The 15,735-nt window shown below is 33.3% G+C and overlaps 1 protein-coding gene across 4 annotated transcripts; it reads left to right on the forward strand.

Annotated features, from left to right (window-relative positions):
- Positions 1-3,129: 3,129 nt before the first annotated feature.
- Positions 3,130-10,253, forward strand: LOC105802803 (lysine-specific demethylase JMJ27). 4 transcript variants are annotated; one of them, XM_052623092.1, is made up of 13 exons: positions 3,130-3,746; positions 3,983-4,113; positions 4,238-4,337; positions 4,446-4,578; positions 4,661-4,724; positions 4,819-5,590; positions 5,674-6,003; positions 6,108-7,056; positions 7,137-7,453; positions 7,527-7,599; positions 7,697-7,782; positions 7,879-7,998; positions 8,485-10,253. In XM_052623092.1, the coding sequence occupies exons 1-13, from the start codon at positions 3,264-3,266 to the stop codon at positions 8,518-8,520; spliced, it is 3,594 nt and encodes a 1,197-aa protein (XP_052479052.1). In that variant the 5' UTR covers positions 3,130-3,263; the 3' UTR covers positions 8,521-10,253. The 4 variants fall into 4 exon arrangements, with proteins under 4 accessions (XP_052479052.1, XP_012490127.2, XP_052479053.1 ...); XM_012634673.2 differs by lacking the exon at positions 8,485-10,253 and having other exon boundaries at positions 7,879-8,262; XM_052623093.1 differs by lacking the exon at positions 8,485-10,253 and having other exon boundaries at positions 3,131-3,746; positions 6,108-7,032; positions 7,879-8,262.
- Positions 10,254-15,735: the final 5,482 nt, after the last annotated feature.

A 15,735-nucleotide genomic window follows, 5' to 3' on the forward strand; every position in this document is an offset into this window, starting at 1 on the left:
ACGAAGCTAGTGGTGTAGTTAATTAGGTTTCAATTAAGTTAATTTGCTTGAATTAAAAGTAATTAGGTATAAGGACTAAAATTGCATATAGGGTGAAAGTTGAATTATAGATTAAAGAAAAATTTAAGGGACTTAAGCAATTATGCCATTGACATTAAATGAGGCCGCATAAGGATGAAGATATTTATAAAACTTAAAGTTAAAATATATAATATTATATCTTAATTATTAAGTATATATATTATATTATATTATATTATATTATATAAATAAAAAGAAAGAAAGAAAAGAGAAAGGAAAGAAAGGAAGGAGAAAGCCACGGCCTTAGGGGCTTCAATTGTTCAAAGTTCAATTGGTTAGTCAATTTAGTTCCTTTTTCTTGTAATATTTATGTTTTTAAAATTTTGGTGTTAAATACTACCCGACCCATGTCAAAATTTTAGAAATTATTGAGTTTTTAAGTGTTGTCTATGTTGAATAGTTTTAGTATTAGGGACTAAATTGATAGATTTTTAAGCTAGAAATGAAAAATGATTAAATTGTAGAACAAATTGTAAATTTTGAGTAATAGGGACTAAATTGTAAAAATTTTGAAATTTAGAGATTTAAGTGAAATTTAAGAGTTAAATCTAGTTTAAAGTGAAAATTGAATGAAAATATAGGATTAAATGTAAAGAAATAAAGTTGGTCTTGGTTTAGGGACTAAATTGAAAATTAGGCAAATATTGAGCAAAAATTAAAATTTGCAATATAAAATTGAATTGTGTTGTATTGATGAATTTTAATTGTTTTAATTCCGTAGCTAACATCGTACCGGAATCCTCGATTAAAAAGGAAAAAGATAAAGTCGACGTGGAATAACTCGGAATTCCTGGTTTGTATTTCTATAATCCGAATCTAGTTATTAATTATTGTATTTTGATTTAATGCTTATGGTAAGTGGTTGAGGTGAGTATTTGGTATTTTGATATTGAATTGAATTAAAGTTTATGGAAATTGATTTAATTGGTATATATATATTATGATTGTATTGATTATTTGATTTGAATTGAATTTATGTGATTATATGAAAAATTGATATTGGTTATTGGTTGTTTTTGAAATGTGAAATTCCCTATTAATTGTATCGGGCTGAGTCGGATATAGATGACATGCCATAGGATTGGAAGAGTTTAGGGATTTCTTTGACTTCGAGTCGATGAGACATTGGGTGTCAAATTATTACTTCAGATTAATTCGATGAGGCACTGGGTGCCAATTTACTTTGGTTTAGCCGATGAGACACTGGGTGTCAAATTATTACTTCGAATTATCCGATGAGGCACTAGGTGCCAAACTGATGTGTTTTGGTTGGATCCGTGTATCCGTCCGAGTCCGAATCGTGTTAATAGGGGTAATTAAATGAAATGACACTATGATTGATGTTGGATGATATTATATGTGAAATGAAAATGAGATTGTGAATTGAAATATGAATTGTGTATTCATGAATTGGACATGGAATGAACGTTATTGTTGTTTAAGTGAAATGTGTATTATATTTTATGGCAAATAATGAGAATTGAGTATGATATAAAATGATGTGTTTATGATTTGAGTATTGAATGGTTAATGCTATTGTATAAATAAATGTGAATTTTAAATATTCAATTGTGCTTAATATTTAATTGTGCCTATTATATTATTTTGTCTTTAAATATTCAGATAATTATAGAAATACCACTGACTTTTACTCAGCGTACAGTTTTGTTTCTCATGCGCAGGTTAGGTACTTAACTTTTGATCGTCGATTCAACATCCAACAACGATCCCGAACTCAAATGTGGTGATGTTTATTATTTGTGTCAACATGTACCTAGGGTGTCTAAATAATAGTTATTTTATGGTTTGATTGTAAATGAGGTTATAAGTTTAATTTTGGTTGGTTTTATACATATAAATATGTGTTTATTTTTGAAGCTATATTATGGCATGGTAAATTGAACTAAATCTAGATAGGTGCATGTAAATTTTAATTTTATGTTTAAGTGCTCATGAACTAGGCAAAATTGATTTGGATTTGATATGTTTATAATCTGGATTAAAATGATGCTTTGATGACTTGTTTTGATGATATGAAATGTTTAAAATTTCTGTCTGTTTGATCTGTGAACTCCTGTAATGCTCCGTAACCCAGTTCCGGCGAGAGATACGGGTTGGGGGTGTTACAATTTATGTATTATAAAAAAGATATAACCTAATATGACACTTTATGTAAGTTATTAAAGATATATATTTATTTGGATTGTGAACTCAAATATTATAAGGTCGATACTAATTACACAAATACAAAAAGTTTTCTTGGGTATGATATCATTTAAAAGAATGGTGTCAGGCACAAGTACCATAAATAGCTTGTGAGCTTTTCAATTTGAGACATATAAGGCTTCAAAATGTGGTTAAAAAGACATTTGTTGTTCTATAAAATATTTCTCATATTAACAACATCAATTTAATATAGCATAAAAATAATGTTGGATTATACTAGTATATTGCATATATGATAACTTTAATCATACGTGGAATTGAGAGAATCCATATTTCAAGTGTATATGAAAGGAGGAGATATTGATAATCTTAATGATGCATATTGATTCAAATTAAGATAAACTTTATTATGGACTAATAGATGATGATAAGGAATATATATTAAATATTAATGAGGAATAATACAATGAATATGCACTAGAATAACTAAATAAATTGCATAAGAAATTTAATTTTTAATTATTTTATCATAATCGTCTTATCAACTATTTTTATAGATTAACATAATATATATAATGATTTATTTTTAATTTTTATTACTTATTTAGAAATCATTTTATAATACTACAATCCTTTTATAATAATTGATATTAAAAAATATAAATTATATAAATATATAATTACAGTTTGATAATTTCATTCAATTAATCTTTAATCCCCAAACAAACCCTTTGTAACATTTACGAGAGAACGGTGAAAATAAGAAAATAACCGAAATTAGGGAAACTTTTGCTCTAGCGGATTTGGCAAATCACATCGCTTTCAGGACTTGCCTATTTGTTCGTACAAGTGCATTGTAATTCGAGCAGATGTTTATAAATTCTCAGCTTATTTTTGCCGCCTGTATACCATAAAACGCCTCTCAACTTGTAAAAGAATCTCAAAGTAATCAGACTCTCAAAGATTTCATCCAATGGCAATCTGAGCGAGAGGTTACAATATCTACCTACTTAGCCATGGATTCACCGTCAGGTAAACGGTGCAGGAGAAGCGCCGGTCTAGGTAAGTGGCGATGCAGCGAAATGGCGTTGCCTTCAAGCTCGTATTGCGAGAAGCACAACTTGCAAAGAAATAAACAGGCTCAAAAAAGAATTCGCGGAGATGGAGATAATAACTGCAACTGTAAATCCCGCAAGTTAAAGAGAAGTGGCAGTGTGGGAGGTGAATTCAGCGGATCGGAAATGAACAAGAAGAAGAACAGGAGAGAGGAGGAGTTGAGCGGTGGATCGGAAGAAGGGGACGGGCTTGTCTTGACAGAGATGTTGGCCAGGGAGCGCGAAAAGGAAGAGAAAGATATCAAGGGGAGTAAGGTTGGTTCTCGAAATTCAGTGAAGGAGATAGTGGATTCCGGTGAAGGAAAAGCTAATTCCCGTAAAAAACAAGCCTCCGTTAAAGCTGTTAGGAATGGTGCCGGTAGAGAGAAAAAATCCATCGAGAAGGTTATTTCAACATATATATACCATTTTAAATATGAAACTGCTAGCGTACTTTAATTTCTGCTTCCACTTCATTCATATTTTACAACAGAAATGAGTACAGTGGAGTTTCGTTGTTTAAGTGTAGTTTTGTGCATCAATAAATTGTTTTGATGAAGCAGTAACTGCTTTATATCCAATGTATTTGCATCATGTTCAAAATTGATCTATATCTCAAAAGAATAACTTTTGCATTGCAGAATAAGACGAGTAAAAGCAAAGAATTTGGAAGTTTAATGTGTCATCAGTGCCAAAGGAACGACAAGAGTGGTGTTGTTTTTTGTTCCAGTTGTCAAAGGAAGCGTTATTGTTACGACTGCATTGAAAAGTGGTAAGTTTAGCGATACAGATTTTGACAAGACCATGCTTGAACATGCTCGGGTTCTCATATTTGGCACTAGTTCCCTTTTGGTTACCTTTTTATATATGTAGCTGAATTGTTTGGGATGAAATAGGTATTCGGAGAAAACAAGGGATGAAGTTGAGGCTGTTTGTCCGTATTGTCGTGGAAATTGCAATTGTAAAGCTTGTTTGCGTGAAGTTTTGGTTGTCAAGGTAGAAGCCTTTAATTTCTTTCTCTATGTAATCTAACTGCCTAATGTGCATGTCGTTTCCGTTTTCTTTTGTGGTTGTTATTCTTGTTTATTTTTTGTTCTTTGACAGGATACCCGCAAGGATATAGAGGCCAGTGTCAAATTGGAGTGGCTAAAATATTTGCTTCATAAAGCTCTCCCAGTTCTTAAGCATATATACAGGGAGCAGAGCTCTGAAATGGAGATTGAAGCAGACATAAAAGGTAAAAAATGACACAAAGCACTTGTAAATGAAATTAGTTTATGCTCCTTATGCTTGATATTCTTATGGCTCTTTTATGTTAGGATCTCAATTGGCAGAAATTGATATAACAAGGTCTAAGTTGGACAAAAGCGAACGTTTGTACTGGTATGTTTTCAAACTTTTTAAAAAAAAATCCGTTGAGACTTGGTTATCAAATTTGAACTTAATTGAAGGAACTGTGCATTTTTTTGTACGACAGTGACAACTGCAATACATCAATTGTTAACTTTCACAGAAGCTGCTCCAGATGTTCTTATGATTTATGCTTAATCTGTTGTCAAGAGCTAAGAGAAGGCCCCCAACCTTGTGCTAATGAAGCAGAAACATCCAGCCAACAGTTAGTTGAAAGAGCTAGTTTTCAAACTATAGAGAAGGATGAAAAAAGTAATGCACCAAGGAGAAGACATGGATGGGAAAGCCAAGTGCATTCACCCGGTAACGATAAAGCTGTTACATCTTCTCATTTGCCTGATTGGCGAGCTAATGCTAATGGTAGCATTCCATGTCCTCCAAGTGACTATGGAGGTTGTGGTGCTTCTACACTTGAGTTGAGGCGTGTTTTTAAAGCTAACTGGGTAACTAAGCTGATAAATAATGCCAAGGACATTACCAGTCGATACAAGCCACCTGATGTTGATTTCTATTTGGACTGTTCTTCATGCCAGAATGCTTTAGATGGAAACAGCAACAGTAGTTCTAATGTGAGGCATGCAGCTAACAGGAAAGAGTGTTGTGATAACTACTTATTCTGCCCAAATGCTCATGATATATCAGATGATGAAAGTGAGCATTTTCAGAGGCATTGGATGAGGGGTGAACCTGTGATTGTCCGTAATGTTCTAGAGAAAACATCTGGCCTTAGTTGGGAACCCATGGTCATGTGGAGGGCTTTCAGAGAAACAGGTTCCAATGTAAAATTCAAAGAAGAGACTCGAAGCGTAAGGGCCATTGATTGCTTAGATTGGTGTGAGGTTAATTATTAGTTATGTAACCTCTAAGTTCTGTTGAATGTTATAATTTCAGTAGATCTAACATGTTTATTAGTGTCATGTAGGTCGAAATTAATATTCACCAATTTTTCATGGGCTACTTAGAGGGTCGTATGCACAACACTTGCTGGCCAGAAATGTTGAAATTGAAGGATTGGCCTTCATCAACCTTATTTGAAGAACGTTTGCCCAGGCATAATGCTGAATTTATTGCTGCACTCCCTTTCAGTGACTACGCTGATCCAAAATTTGGCTTTTTAAACCTTGCTGCACGGCTTCCAGAGGGATCATTGAAGCCAGATATGGGACCCAAGACATATATTGCTTACGGATTCTCTGAAGAACTTGGTAGAGGCGATTCTGTGACAAAGTTGCATTGTGACATGTCTGATGCGGTATTGTTTCATCTACAGCTTTCATCTTATGTGGCAAGACAATGATATCTAGCATTTTTCTCTGTAGACTTCAATTTTCTAATGTTTTATAGATATGATAATAGGTAAATGTATTGACACACACAACTAAGGTGAAAATTGCTCCCTGGCAACGCAAAGAGATAGAAAGCATGCAGAACATGCATGCTGCGGAAGACATGCAAGAGCTATATGGGGGTGTAGATAAAGCTAAGGTTGGAATGGAAGAAAGATTATTGAAGACAACCCATGGGGACAAGATCATTGTTACTGATTGCGCAAAGAATGGAAGCATGGAGCATGGGCACTTGTTGTTGGAAGAGAAACACATAAAGGAAGGGAAACTGGATAACGAACAATCAAATGCTAATCCACCCGTTCCAGATTCCGGGAATCTAAAGATTGCAGGATTGGATGAATCAAAGCCTGGAATGGGGCATTCTGTTTCCTCTGAAAATTGGAAAAACAATAGTATTGGGACAGAGTTGCTTCAAGTAAATGATTCAAATCCTCGCATTCTTGATTTTAATAAAAATGGTGTGACACAATCATTAGGGGTTAATAATAACCCTGAAAAAGGCTCCTTCGAGGAAAACAGTGACAGAAAATTAACTTCAAATATGCCGAAAGTTGACCCACACAAATTCTCTTTGTCTAGCAGTGCAGATGAAAGGGATAATCTATTTGTTGAAAATTTGAATAATAAATCAAGCATCTTGAAGCATAATGTGAAGGTAGAAGCAGAGTCATTTCCAGAAAATAATGACAAAGGGAGAACTGATAAAAAAATGGAAAATTTTGAAATGGAGAGCTCTTCTTCAAGCAGCATGCTAGATAAGGACTACTTGAAAACAAGAAGAATGGATCATAGTTTAAGATTGGAGAAAGAGGTCAAAAATATTTCAGGAAAGGACCAAATGGATGAAAATGTCTACTCTTCAGAGTTAAATGCTGCCACAGCAGAAAACGTGACTGTGAAGTTAAACGAGCAAAGCGTAAAACAATCTAAAGGTGGAGGAAACAATTCTTCTAATGGTGCGGATGTTCTGAAAGAGATTCTTTTGTTGGAAAATTGACAATCTCTACTGATTATGCTGTTTTTGATGTCAATGCAGTGGTAACTGAGAGCGAAGGTTTAGCTGATTGGAGTGCATCCTACCTAGAAAAGATTAAATGTTCAAACGACATGGTGGTAACGAGGAAAGACAAGTTTGGGATTTCATTCTCTGGTGATTGTGCATTTAGTGTCCCTGTTTCGAAAGAATCAGACCAAGAGGCTGTCAAGGATATAGGAAATGATGATCACTTAGAACTGGTCAAAGGTGGTGCTGTCTGGGATATCTTTCGCAAGCAGGATGTTCCTAAAATCATTCAGTATTTGGAAAAGCACAAGAAGGAATTTCGCCATGTTAACAATCTTCCTGTAATTTCGGTGAGTACCCTTACTGCTACTGCTGAACTTTTAGTATGTTTTCTATACTGGAGAGCTGAACTACTTTTCTCAGGTCATTCATCCCATTCATGATCAGACTCTTTTTTTAAATGAGAGGCATAAAAGGCAACTGAAAGAGGAATTTGGTAAGAATATTATCTTTGTTTATCGGTCAATAGCAGAAGTACAATGTTCCATCATTCATACCGCAACTGTGTCATTAATATTTGGTGTTGAATGCAGATGTGGAACCTTGGACGTTTGAGCAATACCTTGGTGAGGCTGTTTTCATTCCTGCCGGATGCCCTCATCAAGTGAGAAATAGACAAGTAATCCCTCGGCTACTGACAAGCTTATGTGTAGAATGTCTTAAATTTCATCTTGCACTATTAATTCCATTAACTTCCTATTTTCTCTTTTACTAGTCTTGTATTAAGGTTGCACTGGATTTTGTTTCTCCCGACAACATTGAGGAATGCCTTCGATTAACTAATGAGTTCCGTAAGCTCCCAAAGAACCATAGAGCCAAGGAGGACAAGTTAGAGGTAAGAAATTTGAATTTAGTTTCTTTATTTGTTTGAATAGGTTTAAGTAGAATGCATTTGGTAGCCAATTTTAATGATGTTATGCTTAACTTGGAAAAGCCTTTGGAATGGACATATTCAACGGTCTCTCCTTAAGTTAGGTTTTTATGTTGTAGGGTACTTGGTAAAGTAAGTTAGGTTCAGGGTAGTTAGATGATAGAATTCTATATATGTTTACAGCTCTTTGTAATTAAGGTAAATGCATTTTCAGAATTAAAAAAATTCTCCCATCCTCTTGCCTCAACCATCTCTTTTGCTTTCATTGTTGAATTTTGACATGGTATCAAGGCCTACCAAAGACTCCGATTACCTTCATCTTTTCTTTGGTTTTCATTGTTCTTGATTGATATGTTTTTCGGTTATACGGTTTATATATCATTTTGTATTGTGATTTTATCACATTCATTGTTGTCTCTTTAAGTTTTTTTTTCTTGGTTCAAATTGGAGTGTTTGGAACTTTGCAACAATTGTGAACGAGCATGAATTCAGCAATGGAGGTTTTGCAGCTGTAGTCTCTATTGATTCCAACCATCTGTTGTACTTTCATCTGTCAAATACACTAGGCACACTTCTTGTTTCGAACCAACTATTGGGGTTTGAGAATTACAAATTTTTGGAGGCGTTAGATGCGCTCTACATTGTTGGCAAAGAATAAATTGGGCTTTGTTGATGGAGTTTGCCAAAAGGAATTTTATGATCCCATCTTTCATCATTAATTGGAGCGCTGTAATGCCATTGTTCTTTCTTGGATTTTGAATGCAGTTTACAAAGAATTTTTAATAAGAATCTTCTTTGTATCAAGTGCTTCTTTAGTTTGGCAAGATATTGAAGAAAGGCACGATAAGGTTGATGGTACTTGGGTTTATTTTCTCCATCAAGAAATTCCTTCTCATGTGCAAGGTATCTCGTCAATCTTTATCTATTCTACTCCAATCATATTGTTATAGGCTGAATTTGATGCATTAATGCCGCTTGTTCTCGTGATGCGTCAAGGAAAACATTCAACATGTTACTCCACAAAGGCTCTTTCAATTTTTGATGGGTCTAAATGAACCCATAACACTATTAAGATTAGTATTTTACTAAGGCCTAAGTGTTTTTGGAAAAAAAAAAAACTTTTGTGGAGAAGTTAAAATTTTTGACTTTTGATAAAAGTATTTTTGGGCCAATTTTTAATATGGGAGAGATTTTTTTTTTTTTTTAAAATAGCTTGTTTAGGAATGTTTTTTTCTCAAAAGGCCTCATGCAGCCCTTGCCAACAATTAATCAAGCATGTTCTATGCTTGTCCAAGAAGAGTCACAAGGCAACACTCTGCAGCTTTAAATTCCAAAGCAATGTTTGCGCCTACTGCCTTGTAATCTTCGAATGCTCAACAAATAAAAAAAAAGTCCAATGGTATATTTAACGACGGCAAAGTTAAAGTGCACAAGAAAGAGAATTGTTGCTGACTGATTGGATACCCATCAGATTTCAAATTTACAGAGAAAAGGAATCTAAGTTTATCATCCTCAGCAAATCATGTTATTGCCTTGGAATCTTTAGATGGAAATGACGCTTTGACATCTCAACAGGCTTTAGTCTTTACTCAAGCATAGTATCAACAAATTCTGGATTACTTAATAAGGGAATATCTGTTGATGCAACTGCAATATGACAGGTATGGTTTCTTGATTCACCTCTATCAAAATATCATCCTTAGAATGGATCTTGAACACACGGGCTACTAATCATATGATATCTAACTTGCAATGTTCAAAATCTCCAATTTCTTGCCCTTCTTAATCAAGTTTTCAATTGTCTAATGGTGAAGCAATCCCCATTACACATATTGGTTCATATACTCTTCCAATTGATGATAATCTTACCAGCATTCTCTACATACCAGATTTTCATTACGACTTGCTTTCCATTTCGAAATGCACCCTAGATCTAAATTGCTTTCTTTCATTTTATCCTGATAAAGAATAAGGTCTGCCATATCAAAATCATTCATTTACTAAGTTAGCTTCTGTATCTTTCATTGTTTTTTTTTTAATTATAAAAATTAGAATAATCTCTTTTGCATAATGGATGTAGGCATGCATCATTGTCAAAATGAACTAAATGTCTCTTTTCCAAAATAAAATCTTGAATAAAATTATTAGCATAATAATAAATTTAGGCCTCAACATTTACCTATTTTTTATTTTGATTTTATCCAGTTTGGTAAAACCACCTTTACCCTCAACAAAATTTTACTCAAATTATTATTTTTATCTAAAAGCTGACTGAAAACTTCATCCTTTTTGGTTTTTTTAAAAAAATTATGAAGTTTTTTGAATATTTTAATAATTTTGTAATTTTTATGAAGTATATATCAATTGTTGAGTGAATTGTCATGTCAATGCCGATAAAATTTTAATCGTACTATTAGTTTTTCTTTTTAAAAAAATTGACTAGAATTTGAAATTTGAGAACTAAAGTAAAAAAAATTAGAGTCAAAATGACAAAATGAAAATGTTAGGAGGCAAAGCCAAAATCATGTTATTTAATGTTTTGTTTGTCCTCTTGTTATTTAATCTTCACTACATTTTCAATTGACTAATCGTGTTGTGACATTATTTTTTCTTTTATTTACATTAACTTGTGGGGTTCATATCGTATATCTACCTATAAATGTCGTAAATTTCTTAACCATTGTTAATGATCATACTAGGATTACATGAATACTTGAAAGTGATATAGTTGTTTGCTTAAAACCATTTATTCTTATAGTTCAAACTGCTTGTATTTAAATCGTTAAAATTGACAATAGTGATGAAAATTTTAATTCAGAAAGTAACCCTTCTCTTCTCTTGGCATGATTCATCAAAGTTGATGTGTTCATAATCCATAATATAATAGAGTGTTTGAATGAAAAACATATACTTGTTAGAGGGTTGTTAAAACAGAGTGGCAATAAAAATTGATTTGACAATTAAATTTCTTAGAGAATTTACTAATGGAAATCAAGTTATAAGGGCATTCTGAAGCATATACAACTGATATTAAAGGTAAAGGCAAAGAGATGGGATAAATTTTCCTGACACCTTTGACCAAAGTTTGAAATCCATTAGCTAAGTTAACTGTAGTGGAGGAAGCAGAAGAAGGGGTGAGAGTATAAAATTATTTTTATTACTAGAAATATGGTCGAAAACATCTAAGTTAAATATCTAAGGTCCATTTGATGAAAAATGAGTTCCACCAGCAAAAAAATTTACCGAATTGTTGTTTCAAGGCTTGATATTATAAATACTCATCATATTCTGATTTAGATAACGTGATAGATTTGACTCGTCTTTGTGTATGAGAAATTAGAAGAGGAATAGGCCTATCTCCTTAAACTTAGTTACATGTGCAATGGGTCGATTATTGCAAGAGAATCTCCCATGTAAAGCCCAACAAATGTCACATATGTGCCCACTTTTATCATAGTAGGTGCTATGAGGCTAAGCTCTCTCCTCCTTCCTTTTTTACTATCGCCCTGTGGGCTTGTATCCTAAATGGTTAGCATAGATGATTATACCTCTCATTGAGCTTAAGTTAAGGAGATGCGAAGTAGTCAAGCAGATATCTAATCAGGAATTGGAATGGTTGAGCTAGTATTAATATGATTTTCATCGAAGCTAAATATGTACGCAATCCAATCAGAGCAAGAACCATAAAGAATTTATCCCTTTACTTCTCCTGATACCCAACATTCTTAATAAGAAGCATAACAACTTTAAACTCATCCTTCAACAATTCAACTTGACCCAAATAACTAGTCATATCTTATTGACTTTACTGTAGATGGACAAGATCTGAAATAACTTTGTTGATCCACTGAATATCATTAGTATATAGGTCCTTCGCCTTAGCCAAATTCGGTAAGAAGTTTTGCAAGACTAGCAATGTATGTAACTTTGGCTCAAGCGAATGTCATAGCAGGCTACATAATTGAGATCAAGTTTAACCTAATAATCTCTACTCTTTTCATCAACGGCTTAACATCTTTTTTAAGACGTTCTCTATAGCCTTTCCCCATGAATCACAATCCGACAGAAGCAACCTAAGAAACATAATTATTATTGCATTATAGTTTGATAGTAGTAATAGTAGAATAATTATAGAAAGCAGAGAAGAAAAGTTTGGTAGAACTTGAAGGATCCATAGCTAGGGAGAAACAAAATTAATTAAAATGGTAAGTTAAGGTTGAAACTATACGGGGCAGCACCACTGGAGGGGGACGGACAGCACAAACCTTCATGAAGACTCATGGAGGAGAACGATAGCGGGAAGATGGTGCATGCACTTTCAAATGCCAGCGCGTAGGAGATGAGTAGAAACCTTTGTGGTGCGTGTGTGGGCTACACAAGCCGATTCTGGCAATGATATTTCGACCGGAGGGTCGACAAAGGCTACATAATTTAATGGGAGGGGCGATGAGAGTGGTTTAGCAGAACACCATGTGAAATTGAGAGAGAAAGAAGAAGAGAATAAAGAAGAAATAAGGTTGTTGTTCTATTTCTATTATGGTTGTTTCAGCCGTGAGGAAAATAGAGGAAAAATAGAGAAGAGAGGGAAACATTCTAAATCCATTTCTATATAAATGTACACCGTAATACATATGCTCTTTATACTAGTAGTTATATATATAAAGAAGGAAATATCAAAGATTACACTTCCTAATTCTATGCTAGTCCGATCCCTAAGTTTTTGCTATTCAATATGATACATTAACGTAAGATTACTATCATCAACAATAAAAATAAAATAAAAATACATAAAATTTATTTAAAATTTAAAAGATTTTTAAAAAATTCATAAAAAGTTTTAAAAACTTGTGCATATCAACAATGAAGTATTAAAATTTAAAGGTTAGGGATGATCCCAAAAAAAAATTAAGGCCAAAATAATAATAAAATAAGTAAACATAAGAAGTGTTGGAAGACAAGGCACATGAAAAGTAGTTCCCATACTGTATGGAATAGTTCCTATTGGTTGCAAATGAGTATATAAAGTAAAGTGCCAATGGATAGGTTGAAAGGTTCAACCATGTTTAGTGGCAAAGGGATATGGCTAGAAGGAAGGAATTGATTAGTGCGTCACCTTTTTCTGGTTGCAAAACAAGTTACCGAGAGGCTTGTTATTGTTACAGTATCAATGTTCAATTGGCCTATGTATCAAATGGATGTGTACAAAAGGTATACATGGAGCTTCCATCAAGATTTCACAATCATGGGGAGAATTGAGTATGTGAGTTTCTCAAGCTCCTTTATGGCTTGAAGCAAGCTTCTCACCAATGGAATTTAAAACTTACAAAAGCTCTCTTTGGTGATGGTTACTCATAGAGGAAGCATGACTACTCAATGTTCACTAAAAGACAAGAACGTAAAATTGTTGTTTTGTTTTTATATGTGGATGATCTTGACCATACAAATGATGTTGTTTTAATATCATACTTGAAGTTCATAATACACCAGCATTTCAAAATGAAGGACCCTAGAACCAGTAAGGTCAAAAGTTGGAATTGTTTTGAATGAGAGAAAATATGTCTCAGAACTTATTTTAGACACAAGGCTAGAGGGAGCCAAAACAGCCGGCATTCTGTTGGAAAATAAAAAACCTTCCACCAAAAATGATTATTAGCATTTGCAGATAGATACTCATGAAGTCTTTGAAGATGTAACTCTTTATCAACAGCTCATAGGAAGGCTCTTGTATTTAAAACACACAAGATCGAACATCACATATGCTGTTGACACTTTAAGCCATTTCATGTAGAAGTAAAAAACAGTCGCATTACGAAGTTGCATCCAATTGGTAAGGTATATCAAGAAGGATCCAGGACAAGGCATTCTTTTTATTGCCTTTGGTTCTCCAAAATTAGTTGCATATTGCAATTCTAATTGGGCTTCTTGTCTTATGACTAGAAAGTCAATGATAGATTTCTATAAAAAAGCTAAGAAACTCTTTTATATCCTAGAAGTTGAAGCAAAACACTATTTCAAGGTCCTCAATCAAAGCTAAATACAGGAGGATGGCACTCACTATTGCAAAACTTGTTTAGTTATTAGGACTTGTAAAGGAAATTGGATTTGAAGACAAAAGACCCATCAAGCTGTCTATGACAATCAAGCAGCCCTTGAAATTGCTACCAATTAGACATGTTTAAGGGTAGGACTACTCATCCAAGCCCAAAGTTCTACCCGAAATTTAAGAGTGTTTACAAAAATCCTTAGACTCGAAAAATGAGTTTGGGCAAAAGAATTGGTCAAAAAGTCGAGCTTAGACTCTAGCATTCAAGGCCTGAGCTTGGCCCTACCTATTTTTTAAGTTTGTGTTATATTATATTATGCTACTTTATATATTAAGTAATTTATAACACAAAAAAATTAAAATTTTAGTAATAAATAATACTATAATGTAAGCATACTAAAAAAAAGATTAATTTGCCTATGGATAGAAATTAAATCTCTAGTAACAAATCTTGGCTTGGATGGAGCGATGGTTAAAGCTCTTGTCAAATACTTATTTGGCACGGGTTCAAATTGTATTGTCCCATCCTTTACCCCTGCATAAAAGAATAATAAATGAGAAATATTTAAAATTATTAAATATTAAATTAAAAATAATATAAATATTTTTCAAAAAAATTAAAAATTAATATTGTAATTGTAACACCTTTAACTCGTATCCGTCACCAAAATAGGATTACAGAGTATTACCAGGGTTTACGGGTCAATCAGACAGAAATTTCAAACATTTCATTACATATCAATGCTCACAATAAAACCAATTAAAATTATATATATTGTCCCTTAAACGAGTCCTCAAGACTCGAAATACATATTAGAAACAAGTCGAGACTAAATCGAAAACTCAGAAAATTTTTCAGAAATATTTAAAATTTTTAAAAGATACATGGGACACACGACCGTGTCACCTAGCTGTGTGTTACACATGGCTAAGATACACGCTTTTGTCTCTGCTCGTGTGGACAAAAATAGGCTATTTTCCAAGCCACATTTCTCATCCAATTGGTCATCAACCTAACTCAACATTTTTACATTACAATAAGTTATAACGAGGCATTCAAATCAAGCTAAGATCAAGTTTTAAACATATAATATCGTTACTTATAATCAATATGACTTTACGCATCTCAAAAGATAGATTATAACAAGTATTGGTATATTCATGTATTCAATATTTTTTATGTATAATTAACTTATATGCATATTTGTACCTAAGATTTATTGAGTTAATTTGCATGATTTCTAACCAAATCACTTACCTACCAAATCTTACCATTTGATACCAAAATGTATTCAAATACTAACATATTTAGCTATATATACTTTATATATCAAGGTACCAATTCATGATCAATTCATTGCATCCCAAAACACATGTACATAAATGCACTTTTAGCTAACATTTCACCTTTAACCATACAACCATAAACCAAACCACACATCAAACATATAAAATAAATATGCACCAAACCAAAATGTGCCAAAACACAAGCCAAATAAGTGGCTAATATTAACAAAACTCGTATAGGCCAACATTAACCAGAATACCTATGCATGCCATTATAACCAAAATAAAAAAAATCTTAAAGTACCGATAGAACTGATGGATAGTATGATAAATCTCCAACAAGCTTCCAACCGATTGAGCTTTCGATAATC

The sequence above is a fragment of the Gossypium raimondii genome, chromosome 11 (genome assembly GCF_025698545.1).
Source record: "Gossypium raimondii isolate GPD5lz chromosome 11, ASM2569854v1, whole genome shotgun sequence".
NCBI lineage: Eukaryota > Viridiplantae > Streptophyta > Magnoliopsida > Malvales > Malvaceae > Gossypium > Gossypium raimondii.